At 38.6% G+C, this 20,206-nt stretch overlaps 1 protein-coding gene across 17 annotated transcripts in view; it reads left to right on the forward strand.

The window, feature by feature from the left end:
- The window catches only part of TRIP12 (thyroid hormone receptor interactor 12), a 133,986-nt gene that overhangs the window by 36,288 nt on the left and 77,492 nt on the right, over positions 1–20,206 (forward strand). For 10 of the 17 annotated variants that reach the window (XM_029933638.1, XM_029933639.1, XM_029933640.1 and 7 more), the window contains exons 2-4: positions 293–439; positions 15,047–15,172; positions 15,990–16,792. In XM_029933638.1, the coding sequence (XP_029789498.1) occupies positions 342–439; positions 15,047–15,172; positions 15,990–16,792 (1,027 nt within the window). In that variant the 5' untranslated portion in view covers positions 293–341. The remainder of the gene's footprint in view (positions 1–292; positions 440–15,046; positions 15,173–15,989; positions 16,793–20,206) is intronic. The other 7 variants (XM_029933646.1, XM_029933650.1, XM_029933651.1 and 4 more) reach the window with 2 other exon arrangements.

Below are 20,206 nucleotides of genomic sequence, written 5' to 3' on the forward strand. Positions count from 1 at the left end.
GCCCTTTCCTATATACTACGAGTAATGAGGAAACAAAGACATTTTCTGCTTGTGCCCTGTTTTCTTTGAATTGAGAATTTCCTGGGTGTTCCATGAGAAATCTATGTCAATTTTATGTGCTGGGTTCTAGACTACATGCCTTGAATTTGGTATATCTTGACATACACATTAGTCAGATTTCAAATAAGACTGTCTAGCTTTGGTTTGGCCGTAAAATTTGTTGCCCCTTATTTGGTTTCTGTGTTGGACCACATACAGCTGATATTTTTTTCTCATTTTTTTTTCCTTTTAGTGAATGGTAGTGTCTAGAAAGGGTATGTCCCTTCAAGAGAGAGGTGCCAATGTCCAACCGGCCTAATAACAATCCAGGGGGGTCACTGCGACGTTCACAGAGGAACACTGCCGGGGCCCAACTACAAGACGACTCGATAGGAGGAAGGTATGTATTTGATGGTAATTTGAAAAGTAACTGGTGAAAAAAGAAAATTTTTTTAAAAACCTCCTTATGAGGACAGAAACTTAGTCATTGCAAATGGGTAATTTTTTCCTAATCTTTTGAGCCACGAAGCACAAACAAAACTAGAATTCAAAGCAGTGTTTCCATCATTTTCCACATGCGCTAGGCTCAAAAAATAGTTGTCAGTCATTGACATGATCAGAAATCTAATTTAAGGGTTGTTAGCATATGGTATATCCTGTTCTGCTTGCCCTTTCTGACTCTCTCAAACACGCTACAGCATGTCTTTCGACTGTTTGTGGTGCCTTTTTGTTATGCGGTCTTATTGAAAGGAAGCTTCATTTGTTTTAAGACCTTGATTTCTGATAACTAGCTTTTGAGGTTCCACACCCCCCCACCCCAATCTTATTTTTCAACAGCATATGGATACTGATAGGCTGGTGAGGTAGTCAGACTATGGGACCTATCCGTTCTCATCGTTTTCTCAGTGGTCTGGTGTTTAGCAAGTTTTTCAGTTAGAATATTTGCATAGGGGGTAGTGTGAAGAATCAGATGCATTCTGTGGAATGGAAAATTCCTTGTCTGATTTAGCCAGGGATGTCATTTTAAGTGTAAAATACTCTGACCCTCACTTGCAAAGCCTTATTCTCCAATCCATGTTTAGTTTGCAATAAATGGCAAGATTCTGATATGATTATCTGACACAACTCTTCGGAGACATTACCATGTGTATATATTGTCAGCAAATTATAGAAAAACTTTTAAATGTTGTTTTATTTATTTTTGGAAGAGAGAGACAGAATGTGAGCAGGGGAGGGACGGAGACTGAGGGAAACAGAGAATCTGAAGTAGGTTTCAGGCTGTGAGCTGTCAGGTGGGGCTTGAACTCGCGAACTGTAAGATCATGACCTGAGTTGAAGTCAGACACTTAACAAACTGAGCCACCCAGGTGCCCCTATAAAAATTTTTTTAAGTGTCACATGTAAAGAATCTATGGAAATTGATCCTGCCGACATCAGACTATTTTAGTAGGTGAGCATATGGACTTGGGTGAGGACAGCATTGTGGGCAATTACTGCCTCTGCCATTAAATAGCTGTGTCCTTTGATATGTCTGTTGGGGACCTTGGAGTGCTTGGTCCACACAGCGGGGAGCTCTGTCTCAGCGCTGCTGCTTCCCATCAGCAGTATGTATTCATTCCACTGGTAGCACAGTGTTTAGTGTACAGAGTTCTGTTCTGAAATGGATTTTGCTTTCTTTAAAATAATCAGATTATTCGTTGGAGCAGCCATGCTTTATTTTTTATTTTTTAAATTAAAAAGTATCCCTCCTCCATTGTAAAACATTGCATGTTTGTTTTAGTGAATTTAGAAAACAAGACTATAAAGGAAAGAACCATAATTCCACAATCCACTTCTAAAAGCTGTTAACACTGGCATATTTTCCCTTAGTCGTCTTTATTGCATGAATACATGTGCCTGTATGTGCACATGTTTACATTTAAGTAACTTGTACGAATTTAGGGGTCCCTGGCTGGTTCAGTCGGTAGAGCACATGACTCGATCTGGAGGTTGTGAGTTTGAGCCCCATGTAGAAATTACTTAAAAAAAAAAAAAAATCAGTAAGTAACTTGTACCTTTTGAACAACTGCTATTTTACATAGTAGTACTCAGGTTGTTTGGACTCTTGCACATGAGTGACACACAGTTTGGTCTGTCACGTAGTACACTGGTTCTAAAATCCACTGCGATGTTTTCAGTACTATTATCTTTTTCTACACATTGGCGTTAAATATTATGTGTTTTTAAAAATGAGCAGGAAATGGGAATGGTTAATATTAGTTATTAAGATTACTGATTTAAAGAACTATGATAAAGTTATAATCGAGAACTCTCATTTATTTGTAGAATGGCACATTTTTGCTATAGTTTATTTGCTTTAAGTCTCTCAATGATTAGTTCAGTTGGTGTAGCCACTGTGGAAAACAGCATGTAAGTTCCTCAAAGAATTAAAAATAGAATTACCATGTGGTCTAGTAATTCTTCTGCTGGGTATTTACCCCAAGCTAATTCCAAAAGATACATGTATCCCCATGTTCATCGCGGCGTTATTTATAATAGCCAAAGTACGGAAGCGACCTACGCGCCCATCATTAGAATGATGGATTAAGAAGATGTGGTATATACACACATATGTACACGTACGTGTGTGTACACACACACACACACACACACACACTCTGAAATATTCCTCAACCATAAAAAAGATTGACATCTTGACATTTGCAGCAACATGGATAGATCTTGAGGGAATTATGCTAAGTGAATTCAGTCAGTCAGAGAAAGACAAATAGCATATGCTTTCACTTATATGTTCCATTGTGTGGCTGTACCATATTTTATTAATAACTCTGAATATACTTTTCCTCCTTTTATGTGGATAAGTATAATTAATGACCAGAAGATACAAATTTAGAATGTTAGCCAAAAAAGTCTTACCAGTTTGACTAAGAATGCAAATTAGGAGATAATTTGTTCATTTGAATTTTATATTCTCTTCTCAGAGCTTGATTCTTTCCTCATGGTAGAATCTTGGACCTGGAAAGGACCTTTTCATCAAAGCCCAGAGTGACATTGGAAACCCTCGTAGATTGTGCTATACTAGAGTGATCTAACCGCTAAGAAACCTCTCTTTTGGTTTTGGGGAGAGAGAGAAGATAGGGATAAATTGGGAGAAAGCAGTTACATACAACTGTATTTTCATTCTCTTTATATATCTCCTGTTGATTAGCTTTCCTAAGTAAAATGCTATTACTGCTTTTGATTCAAAAATATACCTCGTCTTGAAAATGTATATTCATAGTGGCACAGCATTTCAGCTAATGGGAACAAGAACGACCACCATAGCGTGCTGGTGGAGTGTTCGGAAATATTTTTATATGTGTTCTTTCAGTAGACACTCGGAGAAACTTCGCTAATAAGTAGGTAGCCCCTGTTCTCTGAATGTGCTGGTTTGCTCATTATACAACTCACTTATTTCCAACCACTTGATTCTAAGTCAGTGATTATTGTCATCATGCCAAACTGTTTTTACTGTACCAACCACTCAGTCCATATGATGAAGGACTTGGAAGAGGGAATGAAGTGTACATAATGGAAGAATATCCGCTCATTCGGTCGAGGACTTCAGTAGCAGTATTTCCCTCCTAGAATTTTAAAATTCAATCATTTAAAAAAAATTTGCTGTTTTCTTCCAAAACTTGTGTTAGGCTATCCTTCCTGTGACCATTACCTGCCCATCCCCCAAATCAAGGTAATTTACCTTTTCTTTTCCTTTTAGAATAGTTTTCATTCATCCTTAAGGTAAAAGAAATTTGGATCTTTGGGATATATTTAATCTCCCTGGATTATTTTCTGTGCTCTGTTTCCCCTATCCTTCTCTATCCATACACGGAGTAGCCTTCCTACTCTATTACTTCTCTTTCCCTTTCCTCTGTAGTTTTTTGCTCTATCGGTGATCTGTTCTTCTCGTTTCTGTACTCCATTGGGTTTTTAATGGAGTGAGGGAATGCTTGAAACCAGTTCTCTCTACCTCTCCAATCCCATTAAAAAAATTGTTCTGCAAAGTTTTAATTATTTATGGAATAAAAAGTCAATTATGAGGTCTATAGGTTATAACTTTTTGTTAGCATTATCAGAGCAGGGATTTTTTTTTTAGCCAGTGTTAATTATACAGAAAGGAAATAGATTTGTTTTGCTTAAAAATCGATTCCAAAGGGATGGGATACAGAAAAGCACAAAAGTAAATATACAGAGATAGATCTGTGTTAACATTTTGATTTTCATCTGTCTTTAAAATACAGCTTAGCATGTAGCCGATTACACTATAAATACAGTTTTGGATCCTGCTTTGTTCAAAACTAAGTATCCTGACAAATATTTTCTCATATCATTATAATTTTTTGGGTAATTGTTACAAATGGGCACATGATTTACTGAACCAATATACAGTGTTTTCCAAATTTGCTTTTTTAGTTTTGGGATAGTTAAATAGTTGCAGTGGGAAAAGTTTTTGCTTAGGCTTAAATGTTTGTATTTCAGGTATCTCCCCTCCCCCCTCTTTCTTTAAGAGAACAAGCGTGTGACGGGGGAGGGGTAGTGGGAAAGGGAGAGAATCTTAAGCAGACTGAGCACCCAGTGTGGGCCCAATCCCATGACCCTGAGATCATGAGCTGGGCTTAAACCAAGAGTTGGACACTTAACTGACTGAGCCACTCAGGTGCCCCTCCAGGTGTCTCTGTTTGGTCAAAGGAAGTTTTTGTTTTTGTTTTTACTTATGGCCAATTTGTTTCATATTTGTTTCATATAAGTTTTTTTTTTACCCATTTACTTATCACCATCAGGAAGAAGAGTGCCTTTTCTCCTCATTCTATTCATGTTATTTTCACTGTGCATTTTTCTGTTAATTTCATAAGGAAAAAATCACATTAATTTTATTTTATTGGTATTTTATAGTAATAAGGTTAAACATTGGACAAATAGGTTTGAGGAATGAGATCTGAATGAAAAAATTTTTTTTTGTTAGAGAATGTCTTTTGACATAAGCGTGCCAGTAAGTCTGTTAGTCTCACCTCATACTGCTGTGCGGCAGAACTAACCCATGAAGAGCTCAGCTCACGGGAGCCCCTCTTGCCACGGTAACTCTGTTTTGTTGAATGACCTCCCTCAGTTCATCACCCATGTGTTTTGAATGGTAGTTATTTTTTTTTGTTTTGTTTTTGTTTTTTAAGTTTTATTAATTTATTTTGAGAGAGACAAAGACAGCATGAGTGGTGGGGAGGGGTGAGAGAGAATGAGAGAGAGTGAGAGAGAGAATCCCAACGAGGCTCCCCACTGTCAGCACAGAGCCTGATGGCGGGGCTCGAATTCACGAAACCAAGAGGTCATGACCTGAGCTGGAACCGAGAGTTAGACGCTTAACTGACTCAGCTACCCAGGTGCCCCTAGTTATTCTTTTCCAACATGATCTTAACTCTGCTCTTGGCTGTCCATTGCCCAGCCTTTTGCCAGAGGTGGGAGACTCGGCAGCACCCCATCTTTCGGAGCTCATTGATGGGATTGGGGTGGTCATGTGATTCATTCTGGATGCTTTCTCTTTCCTGGTAGCAAAGAGAAGATGCGAATCTGAAGTAGCCAATTGCATGTCTCCTGCATTAGGGGAGAAGAAAAGCAAATATATTCCTATGTTTGCAATAAAGTTCTAGCAAGTTCTGGTCTTTAGTTCTTGAGAACTATGTAGACTCTTGTGTTCTCTAGGTTTGATTATTTGGCTGTTGTGTGTAATCTGGAGATACGTGTGCATTATTTTAATCAAGCCTCTTTTGGCTTTAAGGAGTCCTATCCTGCTTTAATGTACTTGTAATCCCAACTCACTGTCTGAGATTGTTCTCACTCATTGGTTCTCACCATGCTAGCAAGCACCATGCTGGCTGGTAGTTATAAAAATGAGAGAATAGCCTTTGTTAAGGCTGTTGCAACTCAGTAGGGGAAATGGGCATGTAGGTAATTATTAGAGTCAGGTGAGAAACAGTTCTAGTGATGACCTCATTGATTTGGCCTCTGAAGGCTGAATTGAAGAAGCAGTTGCAAAGCAGGTGTTACATGTCAGCTATATTTGTCTCTACTTGACATGTGTCATCGTTTACTTCCAGGGTGTGGATTTTATTTCTGATTTTTTGTGTCACTTGTTACTTTGCTCTTAAGGGGTAAGTGTTCAACAAATACTGGTATGGTCCCCAAATAAGGTTTACGTCGTTGGCATTTCTAGGCACAGAGATCTGACTGCCTTTTATGGAAAAGGTCATATGACACTGATAGCCAATAGGGCACTGCTGAGATGGGCTGTGTCACCAGGTGGGCTGGAGCATGCTATCGGGAACACACAGCTAAAGACTTCGTAGAGTAACAGCCTAGCCCCCTGCAAACCCATCCATCCTGGGGCAGCTGCCGGCCCTGCTCCACGCCTGCACGTGTGGTCTTCAGGTAGCATTGCTCTGGCAGGAGAGCGCGCCGAGCTGCCCTCTGGCTCTCCGAGGCTTCCCCCAGAAGGGGTCCAGTTCCTCACATTCCCCGCCAGGACAAGTTACACGGCTGCTCGTAACCTCCAAGTGGTTCGGCGAGTGCTGCCCCCCACCACGTGTTCCGGTCAGAGGAGAACTGGGGTATTTGTGAACAGCAGTTACAGCCGCCGGAGGCCGTTGCCTCCCATGTCTACAACACACCATTCGTTCCCCTAAATTCTCCTGGTGCAGCATAGCCATGCGGATGGTGTGCTTTCTTCATTCTCCTACTAGTATGGATACCTTTTTCATGCTCTTTGTGTGTGTGTACCTTTTGTCTTCTTTTATCCTGACCTGTGCTGAAGCAGATGGAAGTTCAAGCTTTATCTTCTTTGGAAGGAGGAGAATGTTAAAATGAGACATGGTTAGTGTGGTGTAAAGATGACCTCATTGTTTCTTAGGCCCGAATTGAAACCACTTTTATGTGTATGTGTATACTAGAGTTAGTCAGGTAATGTGCTAACTTGCTCCTTTCAGTAATGGTGAGTCTTACTGCTGTAATTAGGTACTCTTGAGGTTTAGCCACAGAACCATGCTTGCATATACTTTTTCACTTCTAGTGATGTTTTGGTAATGCGGAGAAGGAGGCCAGTCCATTCCATCAGGCCTTTGGGCTGGGAGGCAAGGTTTACAGGGTTGTGGGTTTTTTTTTTAAGTTCATTTATTTATTTTGAGAAACAGCACAAGTAGGGTAGTGTTGGGGCGGGGAGGTCCAGAGATTCTGAGGTGGGCTCTGTGACTGACAACAGAAAGCCCAATGTGCAGGGCTTGAACTCCCGAACCCATGAGTTCATGACCTGAGCCAAGATCAAATGCTTAACTAACTGAGCCACCGAGGCACCCCTATAAGGTTGTGTTAAACAGCGGCATGGTTGCTTTGGTCTAAGGAGGAACAGAGCCTACTTTTTTTATAGTTGGAAGTTAGGCACATTGGATTCTTCTTTCATTTTTTATGTTAAAAAAATTTTTTTTTTAATGTTTATTCAGTTTTGAGAGAAGGAGAGAGACAGAGCGGGAGTGGGGTAGGAGCAGAGAGAGAGGGAGACACAGAATCCGAAGTGGGCTCCAGGCTCCGAGCTGTCAGCACAGAGCCAGATGCGGGGCTCAAACCCAGGGACCACGATATCATGACCTGAACTAAAGTCGGACAGCCATCCAACTGAGCCACCCAGCCGCCTCTTTTATGTTTATATTTGAGAGAGCGAGCACGGGGCAGGGGCAGAGAGAGAGGGAGACACAGAATCCGAAGCAGGCTCCAGGCTCTGCGCTGTCAGCACATGTGGAGCTCAAACTCAGGAATCATGAGTCATAACCTGAGCCGAAGTTGGACGCTTAACTGAGCCTTAACTGAGCCACCCACGTGCCCCAACACATTGGATTCTTAATAGTTAGCTGTGTTAAGTTCTTTCTTGGACCAACAAAGTAATATCTCATGTGTTTTGTAACTTTGCAGTATAGATACCTTGCTTTACTCACCAGGTGTGAGATTTTGTTTAAAAGTCACATCATAAAAAAAAGGTCACATCATAAGCATATTGGAAACCTGTAAGATGTCCGCTGCCATAGATTATTTATCCTTACTGAGGCTTTGCTTTGATCCTTCTGCCCCTCAATATTGAGGGAATCTGGTATTCCACACCAGTTTTTATAAGTGTTTTCCCCATATCAGAATATATTCCTGGAAGGGTATTAGTTTGAATGAAAAAATGAATATATACAAATGTTTCTTCAATAGTTGAACAGCCAACTTTAGCATCACCTATGGAAGGCAGTTTTTTGGTAATGAGTAAAGCAAAAGAAAGCAGAAGAGCTCCTTTCGACATCTTTTCATCCATTTCTCTCATTTATCATCTGCAAGCCTTAAGCCATTTACTCTGACATATATACAAGTAGGGACAAAGGTACTGGCACAGATAGGAAAAAACTTCGTAGCTGTGGATATAGGCCCTTTACGTTGACCGTCAGTTCCTAGATATATCTGTGGGGTTTCAGATTGAGAGAGTCAGAATGCCTGGGTTCGGTTGTACCTTTCCTCCCTAGGGGCAGGGTGATTTTGTGCAGCCTTATTTCTTGTATCTTTAAAATGGAGATAGATCTTCCTTGGGTGTCATCTGAGAATTAAGTTGGATAATGCATTTAAAAAATTAATGTTCATCACATCATCACACCTTTAAAGTGTATGTATTCTGTGGTCATCTTAATTAGGTTTTTATTCAGGTAGTTGTAAAAGCCAGTCTAGCTATGAAATACTCAGTACTGTATCACTCATCTATCACTAATCACTAATTTACTTTGGATTATTTTGGTGTTGATACTCCTTACCCAACTACTTTGTAAAATGGGGGGCGAGGTGCAAGTATATTGAGGTCTATGGTTCCCGTTTGTGGGCCATCTTTTTCCACAGTTTTGGTTACATGCAAACCCTTGGCCTTGTTCTTGTTACACAGTGAAGGAAGTACTTTGGTTTACTCATCCATCCTCCGTATACCCCGGGTAGTTGAACATACAGAATTTTGCTTTTGCCTCACTGTTTCCAACTCTGTCAGTCTCTTAGTGCCAACTATTTACTAAGAACAAAGTCTAGATCCTTAATCTAGATTTGAGAAGGCATTTAAATCCCGGCCTGTTCTTTCAACCTTGTTTTCTAATGTAGCTGTGTGGTCTGGGAAATTCATATCATTTGCCAGGTGCCATGTAGGTTTCATGTTTTCCTGCCTCTGCCTTTGCCTATACTCTGCACTTGACTCGAATGTTCTTTTTCTTCAGCTTTTCACTCTTCAGGGTGTGGTTTAAATGCCATGTAGTGTATAAAGCCTACATTCTCCCTTTGCTTCTTTCCTTTGTTTCTTCCCTTTGTTGAGAACTTTATAGCACCTGGTAGATCACTTTGATTTATGAGGCACTGACCTCTTTAGGATGGGAACTAGACTGTATGTTATCCATATTTATATACCTTGTCATGACTTGCATCTATTTGAGGTAGCAAACCTGACAACTCTGTTGACATGAATAGTTTGTCCCAGTAGTTCTCTGTCCTGTCCCACCTAGTGTTCCCTCCCATTCTGTCATGTATGTCATGTAATGTGAACATCCTTATTATGATGACAGTTTGGTTATCAGTTATTTTCCTTCTACTTGTTTTTTTATATTCTATTTTATATATTTATAAACGTTTCTAAACTGTTTAGACAGGTATTTTGTGTTTCTTAATACATTTCAAAGTAATAAGACCTCAGGAGGTAAATGCTTGGGTGCATTGGCACAAGATGGCCCTGTATTCAGATGCTTGCATCTGTATCTGAATTTATTGAATGTGGCAGCTACAGGAACATATTGAAATGCCATAAGCAGCATATTCTTAGACTTCTTCAGAGTGCTACATGACCCATGGTAAAGCAGCAAACATGTTATCTTCTGTTGATTCCCTTGGATTACTGGAGAAAATGTGTATAAAAACTATGCAAAACAAATAGAAGCTGAGAAGTTATGAGCATATATTTACCTATATCATGGCTAGATTTCAAGTTTTTTCATAAGGTTTTCATATATTATCACGGCTACTTGAAATCTGTGGGTCATGGGACAGTTTTTCAATTTGTCCAACTATTCTGTGTACTGCATAGCATCTTTTACCTCTAGTCCACACCCACTAAATGGCAGTAACACCCAGTTCCCTAACAAGTTTTCAAATTGTTCCCTAGAGGAAGAACCAGTGATGTTTAAAACATTGTTTTATGAGATGAATAAGGAGTTCTTTACTGTAAATTACAGAATCCATTAGGGTAGCATTTTGCCATAACTAAACATAGGAACATTGGTCAGACTAATCAACCCCTGTTTTGTGATCGAAATGGGAAAACAGTACATTTTGCTAAGAACATTATTGACCTTTTTTTTGTGTGTGTAAAATGATTTAAATGAACTTTCCAGCATGATCATTGAAAATCAGTGACTTATTTAAAATACGCATTTAATTTATGAACATTATAAACAAAGCATTTAATTTTCAGAAGACAAAATTATAATGTTAATTGTGTATATAAAATATAAAGGCATATGCGTGTCTGTATACACATAAAGAAAATTTGGAGATTTAATTAAGCCCCAAATAATTTGTTTGGTAGTATGTATATCTGTTTGAATTGTGAATATGTCTGGCACGAAAATTAATTTCAGACAATTTAAGACGTGATGTATTAACTGCTTATAACTAGCCACTCATTTTACCTACCATTAAGAAAGGAAGAGCAGAGCTCTTTGATACAAGATTTTGTCCTTTCTTAGATGTTCTCTGGATTAGAGATGGTTTTTAACCCTTTGGACTACCAGCTATTTTAATAAATAGCAGTAAAAGTAAGGTATCTAGAAGGGGCAGTCACTATGATTTGCCTAAAAGTCAATAAGAGGTATTTGAGTCTTGAAAGCATGGTAACCCAGATTTGATTGGTCTGTTCTCTTGTAATCTGGGTTTGTTTAATGTGAGCCGGCCCATGTACACTTGCTAAATAGGGAAATGATGTCAATATGCTGCGGAAGTAGTGTTGGCTCGTAAGCAGTAATTCTTCCAGTGGTAATATATATACTGAAATGGGATAGACTTTCAATGAAAGTGGAAGATTTGGTAATCTTTGAAGATCTTGGGGAAAAGCTTGAAAATCTTACGGACATAACTTAAATCATTTGCAAGAAATGCTAGTTCAGTAACTTCTAGAACCACCCTACTTTGCATGGTTAAACACTCTAAGGAAGCTCAAAACCATTTACTCCTGTATTTGTAAAGAACAAAAATGAGAAAAAAGAAAGTCTCCCCCAGAACTGTATTTTTAATTTTGTTGAAGCTGGTCCTAAGAGAAAATGTCTAAAAATTCACACTTGAAAGGGGAAAGCACAAAAATAAGATTCCAGAGTGGGCCAACTGTGATTATTGGTGCGAATGTTAGTGGAGATTTCATCTTTAAAATTGGTGATGCTTTTGTTAGGAATGTGATCATAAAATAGATTTAAGTGCTCTGTTGCCTAATCTTTCACCGTTAACCCATTTATTTTTAGATTTTGCAGAAAGTGAGATTTTTCTTCAGGATTATCCATAGGATGATATAAAACCTCCTGAACATACCCACCCACCCATATATCCACCTGTCCTTGGTTGTAGTTTATGAAATGGGCTCATTCTGGTGCTATCAAAAGGAGTCTGTCATGAATTTTACTGTTACTTTTGCACATTTGATTTATAGTGGATATAAATTTTATTGGGTCTTAGATTATGCTTTTTAATAAAGATTAATGTTAAGCATTAAGGTCTGATAAATGAGGGAGCTGTTGAAATGAGCTAAAAAGGCATCAAGGCTTGTTTAGTGCTGAATACTGTGATAGTCTAATGGGTATGCTAGATTAGGTGTTACTATTTTATGGAGATTTACTTTACTGTATTCTGAGTTTCAATAATTTATAAATGGGCATTATATAACAGCCCCACCTTGGGAAACCCCATATTGTGTCTTTATGGTCCCGTCTGTTTGTTTACCCTCTTGTGGTAAGCCAAGGGTTCACTACAATGTATGACTCATGGGACAGATCCAGCTTCCTGCCTGTTTTTGTAAATAAAAATTTGATTGGAACATAGTCCTGCACATTTGTTTACATATTGTTTATACCTGCTTTTTTGACACCTGGTATTGCCCACAAAGCCATAAGTAGAAAATGTATTAAGTCCCTCTTAAACAATACAAAAAAATGTATTAAGCACCTCTTAAAAGGCAGAAGGACAGTAATGATCAGTATTTTTTTTAAATTTTTTTTATGTTCTTTATTTATTTTTGAGAGACAGAGAGAGACAGTGGGAATAGGGGAGGGTCAGAGAGAGAAGGAGACGCAGAATGTGAAGCAGGCTCCAGGCTCTGAGCTAGCTGTCAGCACAGAGCCCAACGCGGGGCTCGAACCCACGAACCGTGAGATCATGACCTGAGCCGAAGCCGGACGCTTAACCGACTGAGCCACCCAGGCGCCCCTGATCAGTATTTTATATCTTAAAATATTTTTAACCAGTCAGTGAGAATATTACGCTTAAAGTAATTTTAGGAAAGGTGCAGTCAGATCAGTGTGGGCGTTGTTGTATGTAGTTAAGCTAGTTTTGGGTGTTTCACTAAGATGGGTGGTTTTTTTGTTTTTGTTTTTGTTTTTTTGGTAATCTGATGTTGAGCATTGAACTGATAAATTCTTTAGTTCCTTGAATGTGTGAGTAAGGACAATAGAAGTTAAATAGTTGATTTAAGTGGCTATAAAGTTAGATGTTATTTAAGAGCAAGGAACAATTTATTTACTCTACAGATAAAGGAGGACTGCTGTAGTCATGTTGGTCAAAGTCTTTTGATAAAGAGAATGAATTCCCTCCCTTCTTTTTATACTTAACTAGGAATATATGATGATACACATTTTTTAAGATTGCCATTTGAATATTTTAATTGAACATTAATCACAAAGTAGTCTAACTTTAGATACAGTTTTCTTTTAAAATGGTTTTAAAATTACAATCAAGGAATACAGCAAGGGATATTTTAAATTTTATAATGAAGTAGAAATTGTGATTCAGTTAAAAAAATTAATCCTTAGCAAACTTTACTAAAATAAGAATGTAGAGAACTTTAATGATGTAATTTATAAATATTGTTCCATAGATATTAAAATTGTACCCAGAAAATAGAATATACCATTTAAAAAGTAATTATGGGATGATTTGAAAGTTTACTCAATTTGATTTCTTTCTTTCCTTTTTTTTTTTTTAAATAGAACTCTCAGATCTGTTAGTAGAAATGTAACAGAAACAAAAGCAATTCCCAGAAATTAAATCTCTATATTGGGAAACCCCTGGGTTAAAACAAAATTTCACTCTGTGTTGGAAGAGTACTTAGGAAAAATGCAAACTAAGTCATGGTGGATAAATCTTACAAGGTTCAGCTTGGCTACACAGAAAAAATATTAAGTACCTTGAAAATTGCTTGTATTCATTACCACACAGTCAAGACTAAGACACTTGAAAAGTCTAATAAATAACTTAGACTAATTTAGAGGTTTTTTTTTTTAGTAGTTGATATATTCTTGTAAGTCTTTGGAAAGTACTAGTCTGTCATTTATTAAAATCTTAAAAATGAAAATGGTATTAGGGGATCCAAAAATATTTCTTTTTTATTGAGAAGCTAATTTCATATCTTCTTTCAAGAATCCAGTGTTGAATTCTTCTGGAAAAATGGAAGAAAATAAAAAGAGGCAAGAAATCTTAGAGCATCTTTTTGAAGAAATGGTGGAACTTGTATGATAATGCTAAGAACTGTATGGCATCCTTACAGATTCAATTAGAATCATCATGTGAGGTTTCAGTGACTTATTTATGAATTCCTTTGCGATGATGTTAGAATGAAAACCTTAATTTTAAAGATATTTTTTAACAAAGTAAACAGCTTTGGTATTGATGAGACTTTGTTATTCTTATTAGAACATGCTCTTTTATGTTATTTACATGAAGGATGGATGTTTTCTGTGAATTAACAATAGCTGCATTTGCAATCTGTCATATTAATACCTCTCACCTCTGTAACACCAGCTTTTCTGGGCACATATTAATGAATGCTCTCTTTTTATTGCTTATGTAAATCTAATGTAATCATTGCCTGTGGTTAAAAAAAAACCTAACAGCTGAAAAACAGTTTATTCATGTCCCGCAAACTTGCTTTTAGAACAATGCTGGCACAAGGATTTGTCTTATTATAAATATAACCCAACCACATATCAACGCTGGAATCTTTTTAATGTGTTTAGAATATTTTGTGGTCAGTTCTTTATCTCTTTCTCTAGGACTTGGTATTTGGTGTACTTTCTATTGATTAGTGCAATATTACATTCTTAGCAAATATCACTCTATTGATTTCATGTAAATTTATTTAATGTTTAGTGCTTCTGATGATTTTCTGTGTAAAATCAGTTTGAGAATTGATTTCATCTGTCTCTACATTTACTATGCTAACCTGAATTAAATAATTGGGAATCCAGCAACATTGTGGGGATCACAGACTGCCTTTTCTTCAAAGCTTTTAAGATGTTATACTCACATTATCTATTAAAAGTAGTATTTAGATCTAAAGTCTGGATTTCTGTTTTGCAAAAATTAAGCCTATGTGAATTTGTAGTAAAATTGTTGAAAAAGTCTTTATTGCTTATGTAACTATAATATTGCTACCCAGTAATGAAAAGTGGTAATAAGAGATTTAACTCTTGGTCATTGAGGAGTGGGTTTTAAAGCAAGTTTTTTGGCAAGATATTTGGTAGAGCAGTAACTTAATTATGGAAATATTTGGGGAAAGGGTAGGGTCAATGAGAATAATTGGGAGGCTTAAAAAAATGAAAACATATTTCACTTTCAGTACTGTATTTGCATCTCAGTTTCCTGATAGATTTCTGTTTTGATTTTCTGCTGACAGGTCACATTTAGGGCAGGCAAAACATAAGGGATATAGCCCTCCTGAGAGTAGAAAATCTAATTCTAAGGCACCCAAAGTGCAGTCTAATACTACTTCTGAACTGTCAAGGGGACACCTTTCTAAAAGGTAAATCTTCACATTGCTTGTACCATTTTCAAGGCAGAACCATTTGATGCATTTGAATCATTGCATAATATTAAAAGTTAGCAGGTTATCCAGAAATGTTGTGATACGTAATTTCCTTATTTCCTGAATGTAACTTTGCGGATGAATAGTTTATTATCTTTGCAGTGATGTCAATGCAGCACACTCTAGTCAATGCAGTTTTTCTCTTGCTTAGAGAACCTGTTTGTTTAACAAACTTTTATAGGCATCCGAAATGCCATTTTACCTTTTTTTTCCCCTTAGTTTTTTTTAAGGTTTTTTATTGGCAGAGCCAAAGGCCATTGATTTCTTAAGACCTAATTGGTAGGAGCCTTTTAGAAAGGAATAACATGACACTATAAAACCTCCTTCATTTGGAAAGTGCATACGTTAATGGTTATTTAAAACTTTGATAAAGAAGTTGTATTTATGAATAGAGCATCCGTATTCTAGTTTAAACTGGTTCTAAGCTGCTAAGCAATCCTTTTCTTATAAACTTCATTCTTGTTTTGTGATTAGGAGGGTTAGTGTCAGTAGTCTTTGGGCTGAAGGAATGCCTTGATCTAACCACCCAAAGTCACACGTGTTTTATATTTTTTTATCTTTTTTTTTTTTCCAGTTTTGAACCGTTTGAAAACCTGTATACCTGTATTTACTTAGCCGTGGACTTAATCAGGAAAACCTTTGCACATTTTGTTAAAAGCACTTATTTGCATAGATTTGAGAAGTCGATAAGTATTCTAGGACAGGTTTACCGATGGCAGGCTGATACTAACTCTCTCCTTCTCTAACCTGTCAGAAGCTGCAGTTCATCGTCTGCTGTCATAGTTCCACAGCCGGAGGATCCAGACAGAGCCAATACTTCAGAAAGGCAAAAAACGGGGCAGGTGCCTAAGAAAGACAATTCTCGAGGAGTGAAACGCAGTGCTAGTCCAGACTACAACAGGACCAACTCTCCCAGCTCTGCCAAAAAACCAAAAGCGCTTCAGCGTACTGAATCCCCCTCAGAAACAAATAAGCCACATAGTAAGTCAAAGAAGAGGCATTTAGATCAGGAGCAACAACTGAAATCTGCACACTTGCCATCGACAAGCAAGGCTCATACCAGAAAGAGTGGGGCCGCTGGCAGTTCACGGAGTCAGAAACGAAAGAGGACAGAGAGTTCTTGTATAAAGAGTGGTTCTGTGTCTGAGTCAACTGGTGCCGAAGAGCGATCTGTAAAACCCACCAAGCTGGCTTCAAAATCCGCCGCCTCGGCCAAGGCTGGGTGCAGCACCATCACTGATTCTTCCTCTGCCGCCTCTACTTCCTCCTCATCTTCCGCTGTCGCCTCGGCCTCCTCTGCCGTACCACCAGGGGCCAGGGTGAAACAAGGAAAAGACCAGAACAAGGCCAGGCGTTCCCGTTCAGCATCCAGTCCCAGTCCCAGAAGAAGTAGCAGAGAAAAGGAACAGAGTAAAACTGGTGGCTCTTCAAAATTCGATTGGGCTGCTCGTTTCAGCCCTAAAGTTAGCCTTCCTAAAACCAAACTGTCTCTTCCAGGGTCTTCTAAGTCAGAGACCTCAAAACCTGGCCCTTCGGGATTACAGGCCAAATTAGCAAGTAAGTGTACGGCAACATCTTTTTTTAAAATGAGTATCTTGGTTTGTCAGAAGTGATTATGCTTTCAGGGTAGTCAGATTTGTTTTGCTTTTTTCAGCCTGAGGCAGTCTTAGGTTTCTTGCTGTATCTGTTCATAACAGTGCATAATAATTTGATGCTGCCTTTAGTTTTAAGGAAACCAGTAAGGAATGCTGCCTTCGTACTACTCAGTGGTCTCATTTTAGTGCCTGTGTCTTTCTCCTTGTAGCACTTGCTACTAAGTTCTAATTCCTGTTATCAGGGTGGGACATCAAGTTGGATTTTCTTCTGTAACCAGACCTGAAAGTTATTTCAGTTAGGTGTTGCTTTGGACCGTGATCAAAAATCAAATGGTGGGTTCTGTTTTGGGGATGATACATTCTTGATGTATGGAAATACTGAGTGAGCTAAGTTTTTAGAATAAATGTATCCTTGTACAAATTAACCTTAGCCACATGGTTTGTGGCCCTGCGGGAGTCTAGTCTAAAGATGAATACCTCTTACGTTCTATACACTAAGCTCTGGTCCCACATAAATGGGAAAAGAGTGTTACCTTCTTGAACCGTGGAGGAGAGGTAACATTTGGGAATAATACAATTCAAGCAGAGAAACAAACTAGATGGGAGATAGGGATCTTGAGGCATTTTCTCTGACTTCTTCAGGGAAGCCAAATGTTCGTGTCATTAGAATTGATTAGAACTGGAGGTGGCCCTCTTTGGTTACGTGATTGCTGTAGCACTGAAGGGTGTTCTTTTTTCTATTTTGAAAAATCTAAAACACACAAAAGAATAATATAGCCCTTATGTATAGTTTTTCTAAGCATTTAATTTTGTAAATACTTACCCAGGAAGTTTGCTTTTGACCATCTTTTTCCCTTTTTTTTTTTCTTGCCCTCATAGAACATTTTAGATTTATATTTTGATTGGTCTGAGAACCTTCTCTTGGTTCTTGACAATTTTACATAGGGTGCTAGTATTTTTGTCAAGGTTTAGCTAATATTGGGTCAGCCTAACCTAACATTTTAGCATTTTGTTCAATTTAAAATTTTATTTTATTTTTTTAAGAGTTTATTTATTTTGAGAGAGCGTGCATGCAGGGGGGTGTGGGAGAGGCAGAGTAGGAGGAGAGAATCCCAAGCGGGCTTCGCTCTGCCAGCTCAGAGTCTGGCGTAGGGCTCAAGCCCACAAACTGTGAGATCACGACCTTAGCCAAAATCAGGAGTTAGTTGCTCAACCGACTGAGCCATCCAGGCACTCCCAGTTTGGTATTTTAAATACACCTTACATTTGTCTAAAATCTTTTGAATTTCAATGTACAGATATTGGACTAAGATTAAGATAGGTATCTTGATGGGTGCCTGGATGACTTAGTTAAGTATGTGACTTTAGCTCAGGTCATGCTCTCACAGTTTGTGGGTTTGAGCCCCACATTAGGCTCTGCTGACAGCATGGAGCCTGCTTGGGATCTCTCTCTCCCCTTCTCTCTCTGCCCTCCCGCCCCCCCCCCCAAATAAATAAACCTTAAAAAAGAATTGGTATCTTCAAGTCAAAAGAGAATGAAAATCGAGGTAAAAAGGGGACAGCTAACTAACTGTCCATTGGACCTGCCAAGGTTTTCAAGGCACTTGGAGTTAGCTTCTCTCTTTTATACCTCTTCCTTTCTGTTTTTAACGATGTTAAAACAGAAATGTGTGCGCCCCCCCGTGTGTGTGTGCGTGCGTGTGCGTGCGTGTGTGTGCTTGCGCGCACGCCCATTGTAGTAGTTGTGTGACCTCTACAGCCATCAGACCAGGTTAGTTTGTGGCACATTCAGTGGGATTCACTCCTCCACTTTGCCTTCCTGTTGACTTTACTTGAAGACCTTACCACTTTTAGCTCTTTTTTCTAGGAAAGGCCAGTGCAGGGTGAATGCAGATTGTTCTCCAGTATCATTTCCTCAACTCTTCCTGGACGCTAGTTTTCTTGAGTCTGGTAACATGATTTTTAAAAGAAAACCTGCTCCCGAGTGCGTTTTCCTTGGTTTCTCTAAGTGAGAAAGCACCGAGAGTCCTGATACTACCCTGTGCCATAATCACTCTCTGAAACTCACTCTGCACATGATTCACAAACAGAGTCATTTAAAACTCACCTTGTATTATGTTCCTCTGTTTCACAAAATCTCTATGTGCTGTATGGTCACAGATACTGCTTTCCCATTTTCACAACCACTACCCTAGTTCAGAGCTCTAATTATAGCCTATACTGTTGAAGCAAGAGAAGGTGCAGTTATTTAGCATCTGATAAATACAAGGTCTTTTACATAGGCCATCCATTTAATATTTTTTAAAAATGGTGCTTAATGATCATTATTAAGGAAATATACTTCAAGGAGGTGAGACAACTTGCCGGGGTAACATCTCACAGAAGGCAGAGCTATGAGCGGAAGATGGAGAATATGTGTGACTTGAAGCCACTGCTGCCTTCTCTCTGCCGCTTACTTTTCAGCCCTGTGAGTTCTCCATGTTGTGCCAGTGCACCATATTTGGGTCATTAAGAGGTGTTAAGACCCCACAGAAGATAAATCCAACTTAATCCTTCTTAACTCGTATTGATTGGAGGTGAATATTGTGTGAACTCAAGGATTTATATCCTTCCATTCACTACAGATTTGTTTATTTTCAAATAAGAGGAAAAACTTCAAAACAAAAGAGTAGAGACTATTTATATGTAATATTCTTACAAGTGCCTGATAACTTGTAAATAGTTTACATAGATCATGTCGTTTCCTCATCAGCCCCGTGTGGCAGATACTGTTCTTACAGGTAAGGAGACTCAGGGACAGTGGTCAGGTTGCCTGCCCAAGTTCACAGAACTTAGAAGTGATAGAGCCAAGAGTGAAACCCAGGCCATCTGGCTCCAGAAATCAGTCATAACACAAGAAAGCATAGGATTGAGTAGATTGGGTGAGCTAAATCTAGGAAGGCTTCTTGGAGTCAGGGCACAGTGGCTTTTAGGCATGATTACACGTGGCACTTCAGGAAAGAGTTTATGGAAGAAGCAGTACTGCAATAGAATTGACAGTACTTGGTAATTTTACTTGAGAACACAGGGGCAGAGTAAGGTATTTTCTGGGCATCTCTTGAGTTTCAAGAAATGGCATTTTGGGGATAGTGAACTCTTGTTATAGAGGTGAAAACCCTGGGTCTGAATTCTAGATCTGCTCTTTTATCAGCCGGCAGCTATGGGAAAACTTAAAATGTTTCCTTATAAATGGGCCTAATAGCTTATTTGAGGAATAAATGATTGTCTGAGGAGACTTGGGATAGTGCTTACTAGTTAGTATGTGAGATGCTCTGTAGAGCTTAGGGTGCATGCCAGCGGTTGAGTATCTTAAGACAGAAACCATATTCAGCAAACT

This window comes from Suricata suricatta, chromosome 3 (assembly GCF_006229205.1).
Source record: "Suricata suricatta isolate VVHF042 chromosome 3, meerkat_22Aug2017_6uvM2_HiC, whole genome shotgun sequence".
NCBI lineage: Eukaryota > Metazoa > Chordata > Mammalia > Carnivora > Herpestidae > Suricata > Suricata suricatta.